Source organism: Prunus dulcis, chromosome 3 (genome assembly GCF_902201215.1).
Source record: "Prunus dulcis chromosome 3, ALMONDv2, whole genome shotgun sequence".
Lineage (NCBI taxonomy): Eukaryota > Viridiplantae > Streptophyta > Magnoliopsida > Rosales > Rosaceae > Prunus > Prunus dulcis.
The window spans coordinates 1,848,092-1,870,650 of record NC_047652.1 but is presented as its reverse complement, the minus strand read 5'-3'; the positions used below and the strand labels follow the sequence as shown (position 1 = coordinate 1,870,650).

The window sequence follows — 22,559 nt, the reverse complement described above, 5'->3', positions numbered from 1 at the left end:
ATCAATATAAATTAGTTATAAAAAGTCATTATAATAATAAAGAGATTTAATATTAAAATTAAGATAATCTAGTACGCTTTCATTAACGATCATGTATGATCGAAAAAACTCTGGTATAAACATCCCAACGAACATTACAAACTCAAAACAATCAAAAATAATAAATAAATAAAAAGCTTGAAAAACCAAACTATAATAATACAAATAATACTCTCACAAAGGAGAGATGAAAAACTCTCACAAAAGGCCTATTCTTATAATTTGGACCATCGCTTTTACTATTTTAAAAAAACCCTACCAAACTTGGAACCATTTTCCACTGTACAATACCAAAACATCTCCCAGGTTTTGAGGGCTTTTATTGTCTTTTTATCCCAATAGGAGGGTAGTTGGCTAGCTAGTCTTGCTAGAAAATTCTCGTTTTAAACGTCTTGAGCCTATTGGTCAAGGCCGGTCTTGAGATTTTGAAGGCCCCGTGCGAATATTAAATTTTTGCCTCACATAAACTAACACAAACTTACACCATTACGTAATGCCATACAATAAATGTTTTTTTTCTTAAAGTGACCAAAGTACCCATACTCCCAATGACAAAATTGAAATTTCACAAAACAATTAAATTGGATTAGATTGATTAAATTGGGTCAGGGATGTTACACCTTTTGAATAATCACCATGATTATGACGATGAGTCTTTGTCTTCATAGATCATATTCATATATTAAATATTTATTAACACCCAATGTATTTTGCATCAATATTCCAAGAACATCATTAATTCGATGCAATTATTTTGGTTGAGTTAGTTGGATGCATAAATATTCTAGGAACATCATTAATTCAATGCAATTATTTTGGTTGAGTTAGTTGGATGCATTATGTTTTCCAAAATTGAATCTGAGCATAGGGTATTTATTATTTCAGTTTGTGTTTGTGAAAGTAGCTGGGATATTGAATGTTGGTGTTGACATTGGACAAGCCTTTAACATAAGTGGGTTTTGAAGTCGCGCCCAGAATAAAAGTTGAGGCCCTGCAAACCAACACAACTAGGAACGTCTTTGTGTCAACAATTTGCTCACTCGGTATATATATAACATTTGTTAAACATATATTATACATATAAAAACAATCGGGGCCCTGTGCGGTGGCACCACTTGCACACCCTCAGGGCCACCCCTGCTATTGGCTGCTTATAAATTGCCTCCCTTTCTTCCCGTCTTTTGCTCACAAAAATATCAAACCATATAGCAGTCAAATAATCAAACATGGAGAGAGGAGAGTTCAAGGTGACCATGAGCAAGCAGGAAGTGGTGGCTGCTGCCTTGCCATTGCAAGAGCATTGGCTGCCACTCTCCAACCTTGACTTGCTTCTGCCTCCTGTGGACGTGGGGGTGTTTTTCTGCTACAAAAATGAGCAGAGCATGAGCTTCTGGTCTATGGTTGGGGTTCTGAGAAAGGCCATGGCCCAAGCTTTGGTCACTTTCTATGCCTTCTCTGGTGAGGTGGTGCAAAACTCTGTTGGGGAGCCTGCGATCTTGTGCAACAACCGTGGTGTCGATTTTTTCGAAGCCTTTGCAGATGTTGAGCTTAAGGGCCTTAACCTTTATGACCCTGATGAGAGCATAGAGGGCAAATTGGTTCCCAAGAAGAAGCATGGGGTGTTGGCTGTCCAGGTATCTGTCAGACTGTCTCTCTAGATAGGTCATGCTATGTCGACATAGATAAAATCTGGACCAGCTAGAACTTGACTTTGGGAACCTTAGTTATATCGAATGCCACGAGAAAAACTTGACTCATTAATTGCAAACACAAAACCTTAGTTAAGATCATATTTACGTTATAACAAAATATCCTAACACTATGGAAACAAAATGAATTGCAGGCAACTGAGCTCAAGTGTGGAGGAATGGTGGTGGCATGCTCGTTTGATCATCGCATAGCAGATGCCTACTCGACCAACATGTTTCTGGTCTCATGGGCTGAGATGGCTCAGTCGAAATCACTCTCTCTGCTACCAACTTTTCGTCGTTCTTTGCTCAACCCTCGTCGTCCTGGTCACATTGATCCCTCCCTAAACGACATGTACGTGCCCATCACAGCTCTGCCACCTCCCAAAAACGACACTGATGTTGACCAAGACCATCTCATCAGTCGCATATACTACGTCACAGCAGAGCAACTTGATAATCTGCAAGCCCTTGCAAGCTCCAATGGGTTCAAAAGGACCAAGCTCGAGTCGTTTTGTGCATTCTTGTGGAAGATGGTGGCTAAATCTGACACTAAAATTGGTTGTGCCCAAAAATTATGCAAAATGGGCATTGTTGTTGATGGACGTACAAGATTAAGCGAGCGAGGAAATTACCGAAGTCACCAAGCCTCACATATGGCTACATACTTTGGAAATGTGCTATCCATTCCATTTGGTGGGGAAAAAGTGGAAGACCTAGTTGAAAAGTCGTTGAATTGGGTAGCTGATGAAGTCCATGATTTTTTGAAATGTGCTGTAACAAAGGAGCATTTTTTGGGGTTAATAGATTGGGTTGAGGTTCATAAACCGGTGCCAGCCTTGGCCAAGATATACTGCAGTGGGAGTGAAGAGGGGCCCGCTTTTGTCGTGTCATCGGGGCAAAGATTTCCTGTTTCGGAGGTGGATTTCGGGTGGGGACTGCCGGTTTTTGGGTCGTACCATTTCCCGTGGGGCGGCAATGCCGGGTATGTGATGCCAATGCCCAGTCCGGCTAGGAAAGGTGACTGGATTGTGTACATGCACATCTTCAAAGGGCAGTTGGAGTTGATAGAGAAGGAGGCTGCTCACGTGTTTAGACGCTTGACTTTTGATTATCTTAGTCAAATTTGAATATTAGTGTTACCACTTCCATTAACTATGCCATTATCTTTAATAGTAGCATGATTGTTGCAACTATATAAATATATATATACACATAAAAGTTTGTATCAAAAGCATGCATGCATATAAACTTTATTAGCAATACAATCACGAACTGCTGCAGTTGGTAACGTTATGTAATACAACCCCCCTATTTGTTTACTATGTCTAATAATTTTGTGAGTCTTGAGATTCTAAAAAGAGAAATGGGTATGATAGAAAGTAGTAGACGCGTTAAGTGTGTCAAGAAAATGACCAACAGATAATAAATTGCAACGAATATTTGAAACCAAGAGTGCATGAGATAAGGGTAAAGAAAGGATAAGGTGGATGGTACTTTTACTGGTAACATGAGAAGGTAAACCATTAACACTAGTAATATAGGGGTCACGAAGGGTACGAGACAACTCATCAAACAGATTAATATCACAAGTCATATGACCAAAAGCACCAGTGTCAATTATCCAAGTATTGGAGCACAAAAGAACACAAATTTGCAGACGGGGCCTGAGGATTGGCCTCGTCTTGGGTCATAGTGCAAGCGGCCTTGGGACTATACATATGAGCTTTGTAGTCAGCAAACCAATCAGGGTAACCATGCTCTTGAAAACATTTTTCAGAGTAATGATCACCATTGCAATGACGACACTTACGATGACCTTCAAAATGATGAGAACCATTGGAAGATGCGAGCTTGTAAGATGACGGGCGACCGGTCGTATCTTGACTAGTGGCCGATCAGTTACGAGCAGGATCCATTTTTAGGGCCATCGAACCTCCCCCGAGCATAGTAGACTGACGAGTGTCTTCCTCAATGACCATGACATAATTCTAGAGGAGGCGGGACAGGATTGAGAGCAAGAATTCTGCTACATACACTATTATACTGGGATCAAGTCCTCAAAGAAAATCATAAACTCGATCAGCTTCAATCTCTTTCTAATGACGAGCCACATCAGTAGAACAACTAAGTTCATTTGGATGCAGACAATTAATCTCATGCCAGATCGCATGAAGTTTTTCATAAAACACTTTCACAGATTCACCATTATGACATGTAAGTATGGACTGCCGTCAGAGTTGAAACAACCGAGAACTATTCTGAGTCACAGTATAGGTCTTCCTAGTAGCCTCCCATATATCAAAAGCAGTAGCACCATGTTTGAAGAAGGCACAAACTGGTTTAGTCATAGAATTGAGAAGCCATGACTGCACCAAGCTGTAACATCCCACATCGACCAACGGAAAGGGGTGATGTGCCTTATATGTACATGCCCGCCTCCATCTAGCATGAGACATTTTGGGAGCTCATTGGCTTCGAAGTCATGGGAACTCCAAAGTTAAGCGAGTTGAGGCTAGAGCAATCCCAGGATGGGTAACCCACTGGGACGTTGCTCCTGAGTTCCCAAAAACAAAATCGTGATGGCATAGTGGGGGCCCCAAAGAGGACAATATAGTGTTATAGCAGAGCCAATCCCTGGATGTGACAATTTGGTATCAGAGTCTGCCGTGTGGTGCGAATGTGCCGACGAGGACGTCGGTCCTTAAGAAGGATGGATTGTAACATCCCACATCAACTAACGGAGAAAGGGTGATGTACCTTATATGTATATATGCCCGCCTCCATCTAGCATGAGGCCTTTTGGGAGCTCGCTGGCTTCGGAGTCATGAAAACTCTAAAGTTAAGCGAGTTGAGGCTAGAGCAATCCCAAGATGGGTGACCCACTGGGAAGTTGCTCGTGAGTTCCTAAAAACAAAAGGCATAGGCAGCAGAGTCTGGAGACGGAGCAGTCTTCTTTCCATTAATTCAATTTGCCATACGACGACCAGTAATCGTAAGGAGTGCACCACGAGACCAAGAAGCATAATTAGAGCCATCCAATTTGTCATGAGTAATATGGGTAGAGTAATCACGCGAAGGACGTTCCTCCTTCGTTTCAGAAGCACTATCACGCGCCACAATTTTGGAATACAAGGATGATACCCTAGTATGATCAAACTAGGTAACAAGATAAAATACTAGTTACACAATGTCTATACAAAAGGAAAGAAATAGAGTCCTAATATACTAGGAAATAAATATCCTAATTAGTCTAGGATCTCACTAACAAAAGTTGTTTTTTTTTATAATGGAAATGTGGGGATATTATGCCACCTACATTTTTTTAAGTAATTTGGATATTGTTACCAAGCACCGCCGGCCATGACTTTTTCTAGTGTATGGACATGGTACATTAAACATTGTATTTCAAGAATCAAAATCGTCTAGTTTTTAGATGTTCCTACAAAAATAATCTCTACAAATCATCATTTGAATCCAAAATCATTTAACCATTCAATTAGATGGTTGTTATTATAGTCTTTTCTTGAATTACCGCGTTAGTCTATTTTGTTTGTCCAAATTAGATGTCTTAATTTTCAATTTGCCTCATTTTTTATGAATGAACACTTGAAAAATAGATAGTTTGGAACATTGAAAAAAAATTTGTACAGAACCATAAAAGGTGTCCCTCAAATAAACTTATTTTAGGATCCCTAGATAAAGGGGATATATATCGGGAGCGGATCCGTGGCACTATATTTTTGACACAAATTTTCAATCATTAGATTAGAATGAATTGAATGGTTGAGATTATGTTTCATTAATTACTTAAATTAAATTAAATCTCTAATGCCAAGTAAATTTCATTTTTATTTATTAGTTATGATAATCATGAAAATCACTCAATTATCTTTCCTCCTTTTGTTTTCTTATCATTTTCTCACTTCTCAATTAATATCCTGGGAGGCTTGTCATTGACATCTACACCAACCGAGCATTCTCCCACGACATAGAAAAACTGTCTCAATAAGCCTACCAATATTGAAGAGAAAATAGGATATTAGTATTTAACCAAAAAAGAGAAAGCCCAAATCTGTTGCAATATTTCTTCTCTAGGGTTTGGTTGGTCTAACTCTGTGTTGCTCTCTCTCTCACTCTCTCTCCCTTTTTTTTCCTAACATCTCAATGGCTTACAAGGTTTAGCTTTTATTCAATATGATTAATAATAATATTAAAAAATATATGGAAAAGACAGTTTACCTTTAGAAAAAAGAGGAGGAGGATGGAAAAGTCATTACTTGAAGAATTGTAGAGGATAGAGAACGACGAAATAGGAAGATTTGATCAAACAATAATTGAGGATAGAGAAATAAGAAAGAAAAAGTCAATTAATAATTATTTTTAATATATATATATTTTAAAAATATATAATTAATTTAGTTAATCTTACTCATTCAATTCATTTCAATCTAATAATTGAAAATTTATGCCAACAATATAGTGCAACGGTGTATGAATTTATACCCATTTAGGGATGGCAAAAATCCCCGTAGGGGCGGGTCCCCGTCGGGTCCCCGACCCTAACGGGGGGAGATTTCGGGTCTAAATGGGTATCGGGTACGGGGATCCCCGAACTTGAAAAATCCCCGACGGGTATGGGGAGGGGATGGTATTGGCGTCCCCATCCCCGAACCCGGCCCGAAAATATATATGTTTATATTTAAATAAATAAATATATAATTATAATATTTATGTTTAACCCTAAGTTAACTTCCCTCTCCTAATTCTTCCTAATTTTCTATGGAATTTCATATTGATGTGATTTTAAATAGTTGAGTTGAACTTTATAGTTAATTTGGATGTGTTGAATGATAAGTTAATATGAAACTTAATGTTAAAATGTATGATAAATATTTTTTTATGCAAAAAAATCGGGGATTCGGGGTGGGTATGGGGGATAGTCCCCCGACGGGGACGGGGACGGGGATTCCCCGAAACCTAATAAACGGGGATGGGTTCGGGGATGAGGGCGGGGATGGAGAGCGGGGATGGGGATGGTATTGTCATACCCGGCCCCTACCCGACCCGTTGCCATCCCTATTCATACATTACTAAAAGGATATTAATTAAGATATTCTCAAATTTAAGCTTGTCAACTATGAGCTGAGGTTTGCATGTTCGGGCAGTTTTGGATTTAAATTTGGTGAGAGAATATTATTCTGTGTATTTATAAATTAGCGTCCAATAATGTCTACAAAATAACATACTAATAGTCTACTTTTCTTTATGCAAAGAGTCATTCAAGTCAGCGAGTAACATGCGTCAAGGCCTTGTGCTTGTCGTCAATTCATTGCGTCTTTTTCTACTCTGGGAAAGGCCTATATATGCCAATCCTTGATTCTTTTTTCGGTCGAAATCCTTAATCCTTTGTCATTGACCTGCATGAGATCGTTTGAAAACCACCTTCTAGATTCTATAGTGTAAATTTTTTTGAAAAATAGAAACTTCATGTTAAATTTACGGAAGTTCATCCTGTATTCGGTGGAAATTATTTTATCATATCTCTGTAAAACTTAACTGGTTCCACAGTTTTTAAGAAGAACAAAAAAATGGCTCATTCTACCTAAGCAACTTTCAAAAAAAAAAAACTAGCTAAACCATTCGCAGATAATAAACGAAGAACTTATGAAAATTCTTGATTCCGCTTTTAGAAAGTACTTGTCAAATTCTCCTTCTTTTTCTTCTTACTTCTTGTTTTTACATTCAATCTAACTTTCTTTATGTTTTGGGTCAAAAGCCAACTTGTTTTATTAATTGAAGAAAGTTGCTCCTTTTCAATTTAGGGCATGCGATCGTCCGAAAGTAATTAGCCAAGTGCCTTGCACTTCCCTAATAAATCAAAATGTTAATAACGTTTTTAACGTTGGAGGTAACATATACAAGGACTTTCTCGGTTACGAAGTGCAACTGTGCAGAGTTCTATTTGTGGCCGTCAGAATACTTATACGCTGTAGATTTGAAACTTGATTGAGAGAAACTCGTTTTCACATCGTGGTAAATATCAAAACTTTTCAGTCTTTTTGTCAGAGTCAAAATTTTCAGCTCTTACACCTCCAATCCACTAACCTCTATTTATTTTTTCCACCACAACACGTTCTCTTCCCTATGATTTCATCCGACGCTTTCATCATTTGCTATACGTGACTCTGCATATGCAATACGTCATTTCCCTTCTTATCTACATTGATTTTCTATTTCTTTTTATAGGGATATCCTCGCTGATTTGGGTTTGGCTTTTACGTGGTCTTCGTATAAACTTGGCTCATTTTTGTTTCGTTTTCAGTTTGGTGAGGTGTTGTAGTGCTGGGTGGGATTTTTTTATATGACCTTAGCTGATCTGTTATTTACCTGATGTTTACAATTACTGACTATATTTCATTTGCAGATGGGGGATATTGAAGCTAACTATGATCTCCTGATATGATTCGAAGAGTCATGCCTTCTTTGGATGATTTGCAAAGTCTGTATATAGGATATCTTCAAAAGTTTGGAAAATATATGAACAGAGAAATGATTGAAATAGATGGTCCCAAGACTCCATTACAAGACAAGGGAATTTAAGCTACAGCAATAATTGATGTTGTGGGTACAACTTACAAGTACAAAATTTCAGCTTCATAAGAAATAAGAAATTATATATTTTCTAGTAGAACTTTACTTGCCTCTTGAGATACCAAGGCACCATCAATAAGCTCAAAAGCAAGTTTAGACAATCTTCCACACTCAGTTATTTCCCCTCCACCCTCTTCCACAACTACGTCAGATTTTGCAGCTCTTGTCCATCTCTTTAATATATATTTATTTGGCAAATACTCAATTTGTTTCATTTTCATGTATGTCAACACATGCCTGCACAAGATTTCTTCAAATTCAAATTTCTTACATATACATGAAGAATAGTCTGCAACTTTGTCAACCATGACTTGTCGCACCATTACCATCTTTTTTCCTCTCCATTACCTTATAAAAGCATAAATTGTCATCCACTTTCGCAAGTTGAAGTACACATGCCAAACATTTCCACAACTCTTTTTGAAACTTGTAGACATGACAGTCATTTGCTTCTCCATTATCAATGGAGATTCAACGTAGTCTGCTCATTGATATCAACATGATCAGCAATTATCTCTTCATGACGTTGCTGGGCAAGCGTCCTATTCAACTGTAGTATGAAATATATAGCTTGAAAAATGCATGAACACCCTATACTCATTGGCTACTGATAAGTCTATATTTTATACATATTTTATGCCTCTTTTGCTTATTTATTTATTAATTTCTTGGATTAAATTGGTTGTTTTTAATTGGTTTTGTGAGATTTGTGAAGGAATTGTGAAATAGGAGAAAGTGTGCTAAAAAAGGCAATAAGATGAAGATCAATTAAAAAGAAGCCAAGTCATTCCTTTTGTTGCAAGGAATGTTGTCAAATTTCCTAGTTCAAGATGGTGCAAGTCTTATCAAGTCAAACAAGGAGAAATAAAGAAGACCTTATTTTAGAAGGAATCCTATTTTTATAACAATTGTAATTATTCCTTAGGTAGGATTTCTAGGAGTTTTATAAATAGGGAGTTTAGGTCATTGTTGAAAGGATCCATTACCCATCATCCATCCTCCATCATCTACCCTAAAATTCCTACACATTCATACTCATAGCCAAAACACTCAAAGGAGAGAGAGAGAGTTTTAGAGAGACAAAGAAGACAACCTGGAGCTAGAGTTGTTATCGTGCAGAGATCAAATCTTCAATTGGTTACTTCTTTCCTATGATATTATTTATCATGGTTTTTATTAAAGTTGTCATGAACTAATTTCTTCTTGCTAGGGCTACGATGTAGCCTAGCCATGAATACTCAATTACTTTAGTCAATGTTAATTCCAAGTATTTTTCCATGTTGAGTATCTATTACCATGCTTAATGCTTTGAATGTTTGGCCAACATTTAATTGTTTTGATGCTAAATTGACAATAGGAATATCCAATTTGGGGTTGCTTCTTGTAATAGATGCCATGAGTTACATGATTAGACAGGGATGTTTGTCATGACTTATGTGGTTGTTTTGTAGGTTTTCCAAGGAATTTAATGGGTTCTTATTATCTTAATTCCATTACTAGGGATAGAGTGGGTTGGTAATAAGAATACTTTTGGTATAACCAGGGATGGAGTATCGAATAAAGTAGGGAAAATCAATTGTCAACATGGAGAATAATTAGGATTAACATGCTAAGGGAATTGGGTAGAATTGGCTATGGTGAAATCGGAAGCTCTAGTGCTCTCATAACTTGAATCTCACTACTTTATTTTTCTACGCTTGTTTTTATTCATTGTTTTAGTTAATTAATCAATCAAATCTCATCATCAATTGTTCAAATAAAGTCTTGGGTTAATCACAATCGGTACTTGGTAAATTAAATCACTCTTCGTGGGAACAACACTTCACTCATCACTATATTACTTGTGCGAATTGTGCGCTTGCAATAAATATCACAACAGCTACTCGACATTCCTGCTGAAAAAATATCTTTCACATATATTGGCACCCATCTTGAACGTATTCTATAGATTGAAGATAGCCACTCATCATCATTTAGTTTACCTTTGTGGACCACATCCATCCACTTTGACTCAAATTCTTCCTTTGTGTATGATTCCCACACACAACTTTGAAGTTCTCTATTTTCATCCTTATAAATGCAAGTGTTTATCTTTTGAGAAAATTTATCCAAAATGTGCCAAATGCAATATCTATGAAACACACCTGGAAAAGCTTGTGAAATAGCATTTCCATGGCTAGATCCTGATCTGTGGGTGGACCAGTAGGCATAGCTTTCTTAAATTGCTCAAACAACCAAAGAAAAGACTTAGTGGTCTCATTGCACAAGGACCCACAACCAAAAAGAATAGTTTGACCATGGTTATTAACCCCTACCAATGGGGCAAATACCATACCATATCGATTAGTATTGTATGTGGTATCAAATACAATCAACATAAAACTTATAGGCTCTTTTAGATGTTGGATCAACCCAAAAACAATGTTTAAGCCTATCATCATCGTCAGCCTCTATCATAAAAAAGAATGATTTATTTTTTGCTTGCTCACCAATAAAATGCTCACTCAACATCTCTGCATCATGCCCCTTTATCTTTCTCTCCAATTGTCTTTTGTAGTTATATAAATCTTTCTTTGTATATCCAATCTGCTTGCATTTCAAGAAGACTAAATTGTTGATGTGTTGTTCCTTCTTTTGTCTTCAGAACCGCAATCTTAACTTTTCATCCACTTCGTACTACACCTCACCACCTTTCACTTCCATTAGAAACTTCTTTGGAATATACTCCGTCTTTGTAGCACACATATTCTTTTCTTAAGATCTCATTAGCAATTTTACTCCTTTGCTGACAATAACTTCAAACATTAAATCCCGCTTGTTTTGCATAGTTGTTATAGAAGTTATAGGCATCCTCAAGTAATTCAAACTCTTGACCAATTTTTGGTACATGCTGGTTTTCTACTTGAGGATTGAAAACTAATTCTGAATTATTTTCATTATTATCTTCCATAAATTCATATGTCCCGAGTCCTTATGGGCTTCCCATCTCTAAATTTTCATCTGTTAAAGCAAAAAATAACAAAAATATTGGTCAATGGGATATTGGTAAACAATAGCAAAGAATACTGCAGCAATGCTTAAACCAAAAGCCAAACTCGTAAGTACATATCAAACCTGAATTAGATAAACTTTGAACCAAAAAACAGAATAGAATAACTTAGCCAAAACTATACAAAACAAAGACCAATTAGTGGCCAAATCCATATAACCCATATATCGCTTTCTGTTTTTCCGATTCCAACCTTTGTGATTTTCAACGAAACCCAAATCTTTTTAGTAAACAATCCCATACCAAAAGAAAATCAGAAAACGTTGTATAGACAAAATGGAAATACCCATATATCATAAAGCAAAAAAATAATAATAAGAAGAAGAAATAAAAAAATTTCTAACCTGGAGGAGCAGCTATGATATTGCCAGAGATGAAAGCACACGGAAGAGAAGGTGTTCAAAAAAAGAAATAAAAATATTATAACATGGAGGAGCAGCTATGATATTGCCAGTGATGAAAGCACAACGAAGAGAAGGTGTTGTGGTGGAAGAAAGAAATAGAGGTTAATGGATTGGAGGTGTAAGCGCGGGAAATTTTGGCTATGACGAAGAGACTGAAAAACTTTTATATTTACCGCGATGTGAAAACGAGTTTCCTCAGTCAAGTTTTAAACCTATAGCGTAAAAGTAATCTAACGATCACAAATAGAACTCCGCATCGACTCTGCACAGTTTCACTTCGTAATGGAAAAAGTCCCGCATATACATATGCCGATAGTGATCTTTGTCATATGCCGAAAATGATCTTTTAACACTAAGCTCAAAGAAATTAGTTTATTGGAAAAAAAAAAAAAGAAAAAAAAAAGAAAAGAGTAATTACATGTTTTGACCTTCTTTTTTAAAAAAACAAAACAAAAAACAAGCAATAATTAATTCAAGAAAGTTGCTCTTTTCTACTTTTACTTGGTTTTGCATATATATATATACAGTCCCGATCTCTTGGACCACAGGAGTCCAAGAGATTGTGGTCACCCACCGTTGGATATTAATCCAATGATTCAAAGTGATATATATAAATGCAATATGAAATAAATGATTATTACCCGATTCAAGTCAACCGTTGAATTTACATCTAACGGTGAGTGACCATAAATCTCTTGGACTACAGGGGTCCAAGAGATCAGGACTGTATATATATATATATATATATAGAGCTTCTATTGAGGGATCCCTCAAATATATATATATAGAGCTTCTATTGAGGGATCCTTCAAATAAGTTTATTTGAGGGATATCTCTTGTAGGCCCCACTTCGGATTGTATTTCACAAATCCAAATCATCTATTTTGTAGATACTCATTCAAAAATCATCTCTACAAAAAATCACTTGAATCGGATATCATTTGACCACTCAATTGAGTTATTGAAATTTTAATATTTTCTTGAAGCACCGTGTTCATTGATTTTGTAAGACACAATTGGATGTCGAAACGGTTTCCGATTTGTCTAATTTTTTGTAAGGATGATCTATGAATGAAGTCCAAAAAAATAGATGGTTTTGATCATTGGGAAAAAAATTGTAGGGTACCCTAAAGGGCGTCCCTCAAATAAAATTATTTGAGGGATCCCTCAATAGAAGGGGACTGTATATATATAATAACTGTACATAAAAATTTTCCTATGCGGATGTTCAGACGTTTGGACGTTATTTTCATGTGAACGCCATGTATTTTTTATTATCCCTCCCTACTTTTCCTTGCTGCCTTTAAATGCTTGGCACTCAACAATACTATTCTCATTAGCATCGCTTCAATACATGTAGAGATATTTGTTCAAAAATCAATTACAAGCCAAGTTGATGCACAACCATTGAATTTTTCCTTGTATATGCAACATGCTGCTTGCTCATTCTTCCGAGATGCCACTGGCCACAGATATATAGTTTTGTTCTTATCCCAAATGTCACTTGAGAAGCAGAGCTTCTCTTATTTCTGTTTTCTTTCTATTTTGGCATAATAGTTTCCTTGCATTGTTGACATAATATTTATATTTTAATTGAGTTGCAACTCTGAATTCTCAATTCTGTTTTCTTCACTCTGATTCTTTGAGAAATTGGATTTCTTGCAGTTTGGTGTAGTGCTAAGATATTTGCAATTTGATTAAGGATGGTGACGACGGGCCTTGATTGTCTTTTTTTTTTTTTTTTAAAGATCTTTTTGTAACCCGAAATTGTATAGCCTTCAGTTTGATTTCTTGTACAGAAAGCAAGAGATGTTCAAATATTGTAAATTTAACCTTACCATGAAACTGCATGTGTAGGTTGGAAAGTGTACATTGCTATAGATTTTGAGATTTTAAATGGAAACATAAATTTAAAATAAAATATAATAAATAAAAAAAAGCATCGACCAAAAAAACAAAACAAAAACAAAAAAAACAAAAGGGTTCAGTTTATGCAGCACAGGGAGACTTGAACTTTGTACCAAGAGAGGTGGAATTAAAGCCTTGATGTAGAAAACAAAGATGAAGTGGGAGAGGCGTAGGGGACCTTTCCAATTCCACTACTTTTATGCCCTTCTCCTTCATCTCTTTCGCCCTTCCTATCATCTTTCCCCCTCCATTGTCATCAACTTCCTGTTCTGCCTCATCCACCATCTGTCATCATTTAAATGAAATTACTCTTTAAATATAGGGAGTTGATTTTCTCACTCCTCTTTTGTCCACTTACACACCCTTTGTTGGAAGTTGTATGTTCCCACTTCACTTTTGTCCACTTTACACTCCCTTATATGTTATAGTAAAAAGTATTAAAAAACGAAAGGCAATGTAAGTGGACAAAAGGAGAGTGGAAAAATTAACATCCTATACATAGAAATGTACATACTAGTATAATTGAATTTTATCATGTATGAATGGTTTAAGTAGTCATATATTCAAATACTCGCAACATCATGAGTTGATATAAAACTATTTATACCATTTCAACTGACTGTCTTTTATACTTTTAACGGAAGCAACACTCAAAATCAATGACTAAGATGGTACAAATGCCAGTGTATTCATGTAAATTTACTTAAGACTTTTTCTCTTTTTCTTTTTGCTTGTTCTTTTTTCTTTTTCTTGGATTTGTTGAGAGGTTATGAGCTTTGATGGTGACTGTAATTAGAACAAAATGTCACGTAAAATAAATGAAGGGGTTGTGTTTTGAAATCAAGACAATAAATTATAATATACCCTTTGAACCCCTTCTTTTAAAAAAAAAAAAAAAACCTATTTATTCTTTTAAAATGAAGGGGCTGTGTTTTGAATTATTATTATTACTATTATTTTGGTCAAGAACCTATAGAGTTTATTTGCATGAATTTATGCCCAGATAGGTTGGGCCAAATTTCTTGCCTTGGTTAGTCTGGGCTGAACTGCCCACCCAATTAGCTTTTGTTGGCAGATCCAAATTGCCCATCCCTTCGTCTGTTCTTGATTGATTCTCTCTCTTCTGACTTCATAGTAGTGTTTGTAGGTGGAAGAATGATAGGGTTAGTTGCAAGGCCTCATCCAGGAATTTTACTAGGGGTTGCTTTAAGCAAAAAATTTAGTCCACCCCTACCGGGAGCGCGGGAGACTTTTTTCCTATCACGTGTAGCATGACTTATAATTTTTTAAAAATAATTTCTATCACGCGCGTAGCGCAACTCAAAATTTAACAAATAAATCATAAATCATAAATCTTAACAATAACAATTTAAATTTAAATTTAAATAAAAATAAAGAGATAAACTTACTATGATTGAAGAACCCACTAAAAATATGTTGATACAATTTTGGAGAGGAAGAGTGTCACTTCTTTTTTGATTCTCTTGTGCTTTTAGGTTTTTTTTTTTTTTTTTTTTAAAAGTTTGGCTTGGCTTGCTTCCTAGTTGGAGGCTTGTTTTTTTTTGGTTAGATGGTTGGAGGTTTTTGTTCTATTATTTTCGTTGGTTTTTTTGGGCTTAGTGGATTCCTTATCCATTCTTTGTGTGTAAAGATGGTTAAGTGAGTAGCCTTCTTTTTATATAGAGTGATAGGTTGACTTATGTATAGAGGGGTAGAATGGTTTCTAAAATTCCTAAGTTAGACTGCAACTTTAAGCCTATTTACTAAAGCAGGAATGGGCTGGAGTGTAGATCAATCCTTGGTTAGTTGTACTGGAATGGACGAATTCTAACCTTCGATGTATTGTGGGGGACTAATTTTAGCACCGCTCGTGTTAGGTACATGTATGCTTTGTTGTTTGATCCTATTTTATCACTATAAACATATTATTAGTCTTGTGTTTGTTAGAGTTTTCTCGGTTGTAAAAACTATGCAAAAATAGACACATTCTTGTTAATAAAAGCATACAATGCGGGAATGCCAAATATCGGCATTGATTATTACATAAAAACCAAATTATGCAACATTACCCTCAAATATACCTAATAATAATAATAATATCATCCCTTTACTATGCTAAGTTACCTAATTTTATGCATCAATTTTCCTAGTATCACAAATTTAGCACCGGTCGTGTTAGGTACATGTCATACTTTGTTGTTTGACCCTATTTGATCACTATAAACATGTGATTAGTCTTGTGTTTGTTAGAGTTTTCTCGGTTGTAAAAACTATGCAAAAATAGACACATTCTTGTTGATAAAAGCACACAATGCGGGAATGCCAAATATCGGCATTTATTATTATATTTCTTGTTAGAGTTTTCTCGGTTGTAAAAATTTACAAAAATAAACACATTCTTGTTAATAAAAGCACAAAATAGAGTTTTCTCGGTTTAAATTGCTCACAATGTTAATTATCCCATTGTGTGAACCAATTTGTTTCACAACTGTCCTTTTTTTTTTTTATAGCAAAAATTTTATGGTTTGTTGGAAAATGGGCATTGCCTTGTTGATGGACGCACCAAGGTTAACTAGTGGAGTGGAAATTCATGAAAATGAAGTAGCAACATCAATGGCTCCTTTTACTTTGGATGCATGCATGTGCAGTGCTACCCACTCTCTAAAATGTACTGATGAACCAATTCAATTTCATACCTTCTTTGGATTTGGAAAGAAGCTTCTCCTTTCCGTACTGCTAAAAGCTCGAGGTCAAGTTATTTGACAGGGTTATTGATTTGGACTTGTGTCAAATGTTATTTCAATAAATGATCAACTACATCATTATAATACAATGAATCTTTGTAGAATTCATTATACATTATATTATGATGATCCGAATTGTCTATTCATTAAGTATTTTTTCATATTAGTTCATGACGTGTGTGGTACTCTTTTTTCTTCTGGGATTTGTCTCATGAGGTTGTCCTAGGAAGGTTTTAACGAGGCCACTATATCATGTTGCTTTTTATACGTCTGTGATTTTATGAATGAATTCTCATTCTCAAAATATATCATTTATGCAAAAATGCACTTGAATTTGATTTAATCACTCAATTAAATGGTTGTTATTTTAATGTTTTCTTGAAGCATTGTTTTTGAAGTAATGCTATTTAGACACATAAAATTGACCAAATTAGCTGACCACCTCATGTGACAGCTAATGTGGTCATGCCATGTCAATTAATGAATATTATTATGTAAATTTTATTTTTATTTATTTCTTTTTTAATAATTATTAAAAACAAAGATAAAGGTAAAATTATAAATAATAAATAATAAAACAAAACAAAACAAAAAGTTGGACTTTTTCTGTCTCCGGCACACCCTTCTTCCTCCATCAAGTTTACCTATCCCCATCAAAACCGGAGAAGAGATATAGACATACTCTAGCACTCCCTTCTTCCTAATCAAATTTACCTATCCCTTCAAAACCAGGGAAGAGATATGGATATACTAGAGAAGAGATCGAATTCAAGAAAAACAACAAAATTACAAGAAGAGAGAACCCAATCAAAACCAGAGGATTTTGATTTTGATTTTGAATTTTGGTGGTCAATTTTGTGTTTCTAAATAGCATTACTCTTGTTTTCGTCTATTTTGTTGATCACAATTAAATGTCTTAATAATTTTCAATTTAACTAACTATATGAATGAACATTTGAAAACATACAGTTCGGGTTGTTGAAATAAAATCTATAGGCCATGTTTGGTAAGGCTCACCAGATAGGACTGTACTAAATTGGACCTAAAGCCCATGTTTGGTTAGAAAGGAGACTAATTTAAATGGGATTATATAGCCCAATAGTAAAAAATACCCTTCACTCGTTCTCCTTATACAGAGACACTGAAAATGAGTTCGCAAAATAAGCCTTCGCTATATTGAACACGCCTCTCGATGTGGTTCGCGACTCCGCCTCTATGACTCCACCTCTCCTTCGTTCAACATCGACTCATCTTCTTCGAATCTTGACCCAGGCAAGTTTTTCTGATCTTTCCCTTTGGAACCTCTCTTATTCCTTCTTCCACCTCTTTGAATTTTGCAATTGTCCTCAACAATTTTGACCTAAAGCTTTGAATCTCTCCTTCATTTTCTCTGTTATTTTCTTCTTCTCTTCTCTAATTTTCATAGAATCCATATCTACTGTAGCAATATGTATATACTTGATGTTAATTGGCCATTAATTTGTAATTAGGTATTTAAGAAAACCTAGAAATTCATAAGTAGACTAGACTTTTGGCATGAATCCTGAGTTTATTGAACTTACTGGTTCATGTGAGATGATGCATCCTTGTGGTTCAGTTTTTCTTGGTTGGTGATTTAGTGCTAAAAGATTACACATAGGAAGATTTGTAGTTTTGGAGTTTGCCAAATTTTTTTTTCTTGGTTGGTGATTTGGTGATTCAATTTGTACTGCATCTATTTATCCTTTGCCTGTTGGTTTTAATACCTTGCTTCTGTTGGGTTTTGATAGTGAACTATTTTTGCTTCTGTTGGTAGCATTTTAAAGTAATCTAGTTCTGATGATTTTCCTAAATATCTATTACAAATGGTTGTATTAGCTCTGTAGAAATTGCAATTTTTGTTCTAGTTATCAAACAAGTGTTTGATATTCAAAATTATGAATCCCGTAAGTAATTATCTATTTTGCAGAAGGATTTAAAATTCACGAGTGTATTTTTTCTAGTGTGATAATTTTATTTGGGTTTGTACAGGCATATACTTATTTTATGTTGTTGTAGGCTGTTGTATTCACTGACATCAGTCTTGAGAAAGCCATTGAATTCAATGATTATTGTCGTAATCATCAACCTCCAATCGCCTTCATTAAAATCGAAGCTAGAGGCCTCTTTGGTTTTCTTCTTTTTTCGTTGGCCATGTCAAAGCAAAGTCATGCTCTCTTTTTTTTCTTTTTTCTTTTTTTGGAGAAAGATTTGTAGTTTTGGAGTTTGCAATTGTCGGTGATTGATTGTATCTGTCATTTGACAAAGCAATTTGCGTCCTATGTTTTCTCATTTGGTTTCAGCCCAGATCCCACCATTTCTTCTAATAAGCTTCTTGCTAAACCAGGCTTTCCAGCCTTGCCCATTGCCTCTAACAAAGTATTGTACACAACCAAATTAGGCTGCACACCAATACCAGCCATTTCCTGCAAGACATACCTAATGCCATCATAGTCCCCAGCCTCACCAAACATCTTACCCAAGATAGAAAATGCAATGGGGTCTGGTTTCCACCCACTAGCTCTCCCTCTCTCATATAAACTAAGAACCTCCTCAACCTTTCCCAATTTGGCATTGGTTTAGGTCTCTCAAATAAGAAAATGTAATAAATAACATGGTGTTAATCAGCAGCAGCAACATCTTTTGGCCAGTTGTGAAATAATCCTACAACTTTTTTCTTCATATTTGTTGTGATATTAGGCACACATTGGTTGATAATTTTTGGTCCATTTGAGGTGAATTTTCCATACTTTGCAAATTGTATTAATTATGGCTTTGCATTAATTGTTATGTTTCTATTTGCATATGAAACTGTTTGTTTTCAATTTGGGGTTATTTCACTTTCAGTAAGATTGATTAAGTGCAATAATTCTTTTCTTTTTTGATTAATAGATATGGATCAAAGACAAATGTTTTTTTATTAATAAATAAAATTGAAGAGACGGAAAATGTGATAGAAGGTGATATGGTTGGCACCATTGGAGCATCAGATGAATGGACTACTTGGAGGAATGACTTGGCTTTCCAAATGTATAATGAGTGGCAAGGAAATGCGAATAACTAGCCAACTCTTGTTATTTATGTTTGAGTTCTTAAGGTGTTTTCTTTTTTATGTGATTGTAATTTGTATTTGAGGCATGATAATTCAGCCTTAACAATGTATTGATTGTGGTATTGTAGTCAATTTATCAATTTGTTTGTTGATTTTATTTCTCTTTTTGTTTTTAAGGTTATGTGATGTACTAGAGAAGAGTCATGCTTTGAAACAAAGTTATGTTTTCTTTGTAAATTCCAATTATTGATTGTGGTATTATTTTATTTGTGTTGATTATTCTTAGGGATGAAAAGTGAAGGTAACAGTCAAAACTTTGAACAAGGAAAGAAAGGAACTAGGCTGTCATGGTCAAAGTTTGAGCAATATGCATATATGAAATGTACATGCTAATTTGAATTGGAGGAAAAGAAATGTATATGTCAATTTGGTAATTCTAATAGCAAAAAAACTTACATTTAATTATTTAAAAATTATTTTTTAAATATATATATATATTTTTTTAGTCCAACATAGCACCAAACATAAGTCTTCACTATTTTTACAATTCAGCTTCTTAGTCCGACGCAGCACCAAACGTAGGTCAGTACTTAATCCAACTTAATCTAATCTAAGCTAATCCAAGACAGTCCCAGAATTTAGTCTAGTCCATGACAATCCGCCGTACCTAACGACCACACAAATAAGGGTACCTAAAGCAAGAATCGACAGCACATTGACTTTGTTCTAATAGTCCAATAAACAGCGGTAGGCAAGAGCAGGCTACCAATAAACAGTGGTAGTCTAATAGTGTCATTTAAGTAAGAATATACTCAAATACTTTGTCATCTGACCATTTTTCCGCCGTCCAATACCAAAACATCTTCCAGGTTTTGAGGGCTTTTATTGTCTTTTTGGTCCGCATAGGAGGGTAGTTGGCTAGCTAGTCTTGCTAGAAATTTCCCTCGTCTTGAGCCTATTGGCTGCTTATAAATTGCCTCCCTCTCTTCCTTATGCTCACAAAAATATCAAACAATATAGCAATCAAATAATCAAACATGGAGAGAGGAGAGTTCAAGGTGACCATGATCAAGCAGGAAGTGGTGGCTGCTGCCTTGCCATTGCAAGAGCACTGGCTGCCACTCTCCAACCTTGACTTGCTTCTGCCTCCTGTGGACGTGGGGGTGTTTTTCTGCTACAAAAATGAGCAGAGCATGAGCTTCTGGTCTATGGTTGGGGTTCTGAGAAAGGCCATGGCCCAAGCTTTGGTCACTTTCTATGCCTTCTCTGGTGAGGTGGTGCAAAACTCTGTTGGGGAGCCTGAGATCTTGTGCAACAACCGTGGTGTCGATTTTTTTGAAGCCTTTGCAGATGTTGAGTTTAAGGACCTTAACCTTTATGACCCTGATGAGAGCATAGAGGGCAAATTGGTTCCCAAGAAGAAGCATGGGGTGCTGGCCGTCCAGGTATCTGTCAGACTCTCTCTAGATAGGTCATGTTATGTCGACACAGATAAAATCTGGACCAGCTAGAACTTGACTTTGGGAACCTTAGTTATATCGAATGCCACGAGAAAAACTTGACTCATTAATTGCAAACACAAAACCTTATTTTAAATCATATTTACGTTATAACAAAATATCCTAACATTATGGAAACAAAATGAATTGCAGGCAACTGAGCTCAAGTGTGGAGGAATGGTGGTGGCATGCTCGTTTGATCATCGCATAGCAGATGCCTACTCGACCAACATGTTTCTGGTCTCATGGGCTGAGATGGCTCAGTCGAAATCACTCTCTCTGCTACCAACTTTTCGTCGTTCTTTGCTCAACCCTCGTCGTCCTGGTCACATTGATCCCTCCCTAAACGACATGTACGTGCCCATCACAGCTCTGCCACCTCCCAAAAACGACACTGATGTTGACCAAGACCATCTCATCAGTCGCATATACTACGTCACAGCAGAGCAACTTGATAATCTGCAAGCCCTTGCAAGCTCCAATGGGTTCAAAAGGACCAAGCTCGAGTCGTTTTGTGCATTCTTGTGGAAGATGGTGGCTAAATCTGACACTAAAATTGGTTGTGCCAAAAAATTATGCAAAATGGGCATTGTTGTTGATGGACGTACAAGATTAAGTCAGCGAGGAAATTACCGAAGTCACCAAGCCTCACATATGATTACATACTTTGGAAATGTGCTATCCATTCCATTTGGTGTGGAAAAAGTGGAAGACCTAGTTGAAAAGTCGTTGAATTGGGTAGCTGAGGAAGTCCATGATTTTTTGAAATGTGCTGTAACAAAGGAGCATTTTTTGGGGTTAATAGATTGGGTTGAGGCTCATAGACCGGTGCCAGCCTTGGCCAAGATATACAGCAGTGGAAGTGAAGAAGGGCCCGCTTTTGTCGTGTCATCGGGGCAAAGATTTCCTGTTTCGGAGGTGGATTTCGGGTGGGGACTGCCGGTTTTCGGGTCATACCATTTCCCGTGGGGCGGCAATGCCGGGTATGTGATGCCAATGCCGAGTCCGGCTAGGAAAGGTGACTGGATTGTGTACATGCACATCTTCAAAGGGCAGCTGGAGTTAATAGAGAAGGAGGCTGCTCATGTGTTTAGACCCTTGACTTTTGATTATCTTAGTCAAATTTGAATATTAGTGTTACCACATCCATTACCTATGTCATTATCTTTAATATTATCTTGTTTGTATCAAAAACATGCAAGCATATGGTTCATATCATATGTTAGCAAGCAAATTATTATATATCCAAGTGTTTCGCCTATTTACTATTTAACTGAGTGTTCATTGGTCATATGATATCAATCTCATTCTACTTTTCGTACCACTCAAATAATCCATGTATAACTGTAACAACCCAAAAAATAAGCAATGAAAAAAAGCCAAAAACAAAGTTAGGGATGGAGAAGAAAAATAGTCAGACACCTGTAAAGCTTTAGAAGAAAAAGGAGGAGGTGGGAAAGTCATTACCTAAAGAATTCTAGAGGATAGAGAACGACGAAATAGG

General features: G+C 36.1%; 2 protein-coding genes across 2 annotated transcripts; both read left to right on the top strand.

Moving 5' to 3' along the window:
* Nucleotides 1–1,265: 1,265 nt before the first annotated feature.
* Nucleotides 1,266–2,857, top strand: LOC117622791 (shikimate O-hydroxycinnamoyltransferase-like). Its single transcript, XM_034353564.1, has 2 exons — nucleotides 1,266–1,673; nucleotides 1,883–2,857. The coding sequence occupies exons 1-2, from the start codon at nucleotides 1,266–1,268 to the stop codon at nucleotides 2,855–2,857; spliced, it is 1,383 nt and encodes a 460-aa protein (XP_034209455.1).
* A 17,736-nt stretch (nucleotides 2,858–20,593) lies between these two features.
* On the top strand, nucleotides 20,594–22,231 carry LOC117623022 (shikimate O-hydroxycinnamoyltransferase). Its single transcript, XM_034353857.1, has 2 exons — nucleotides 20,594–21,001; nucleotides 21,209–22,231. Exons 1-2 carry the CDS (start codon nucleotides 20,594–20,596, stop codon nucleotides 22,181–22,183), a joined length of 1,383 nt encoding a protein of 460 aa, XP_034209748.1. The 3' UTR covers nucleotides 22,184–22,231.
* Nucleotides 22,232–22,559: the final 328 nt, after the last annotated feature.

Excerpts from the sequence above, each read along its gene's own strand:
- LOC117622791 (XM_034353564.1), top strand. The coding sequence starts at position 1,266 with ATGGAGAGAGGAGAGTTCAAGGTGACCATGAGCAAGCAGGAAGTGGTG. Across the intron at positions 1,674-1,882 it reads ATGGGGTGTTGGCTGTCCAG|GCAACTGAGCTCAAGTGTGG; the intron begins GTATCTGTCAGA and ends AATGAATTGCAG.
- LOC117623022 (XM_034353857.1), top strand. The coding sequence starts at position 20,594 with ATGGAGAGAGGAGAGTTCAAGGTGACCATGATCAAGCAGGAAGTGGTG. Across the intron at positions 21,002-21,208 it reads ATGGGGTGCTGGCCGTCCAG|GCAACTGAGCTCAAGTGTGG; the intron begins GTATCTGTCAGA and ends AATGAATTGCAG.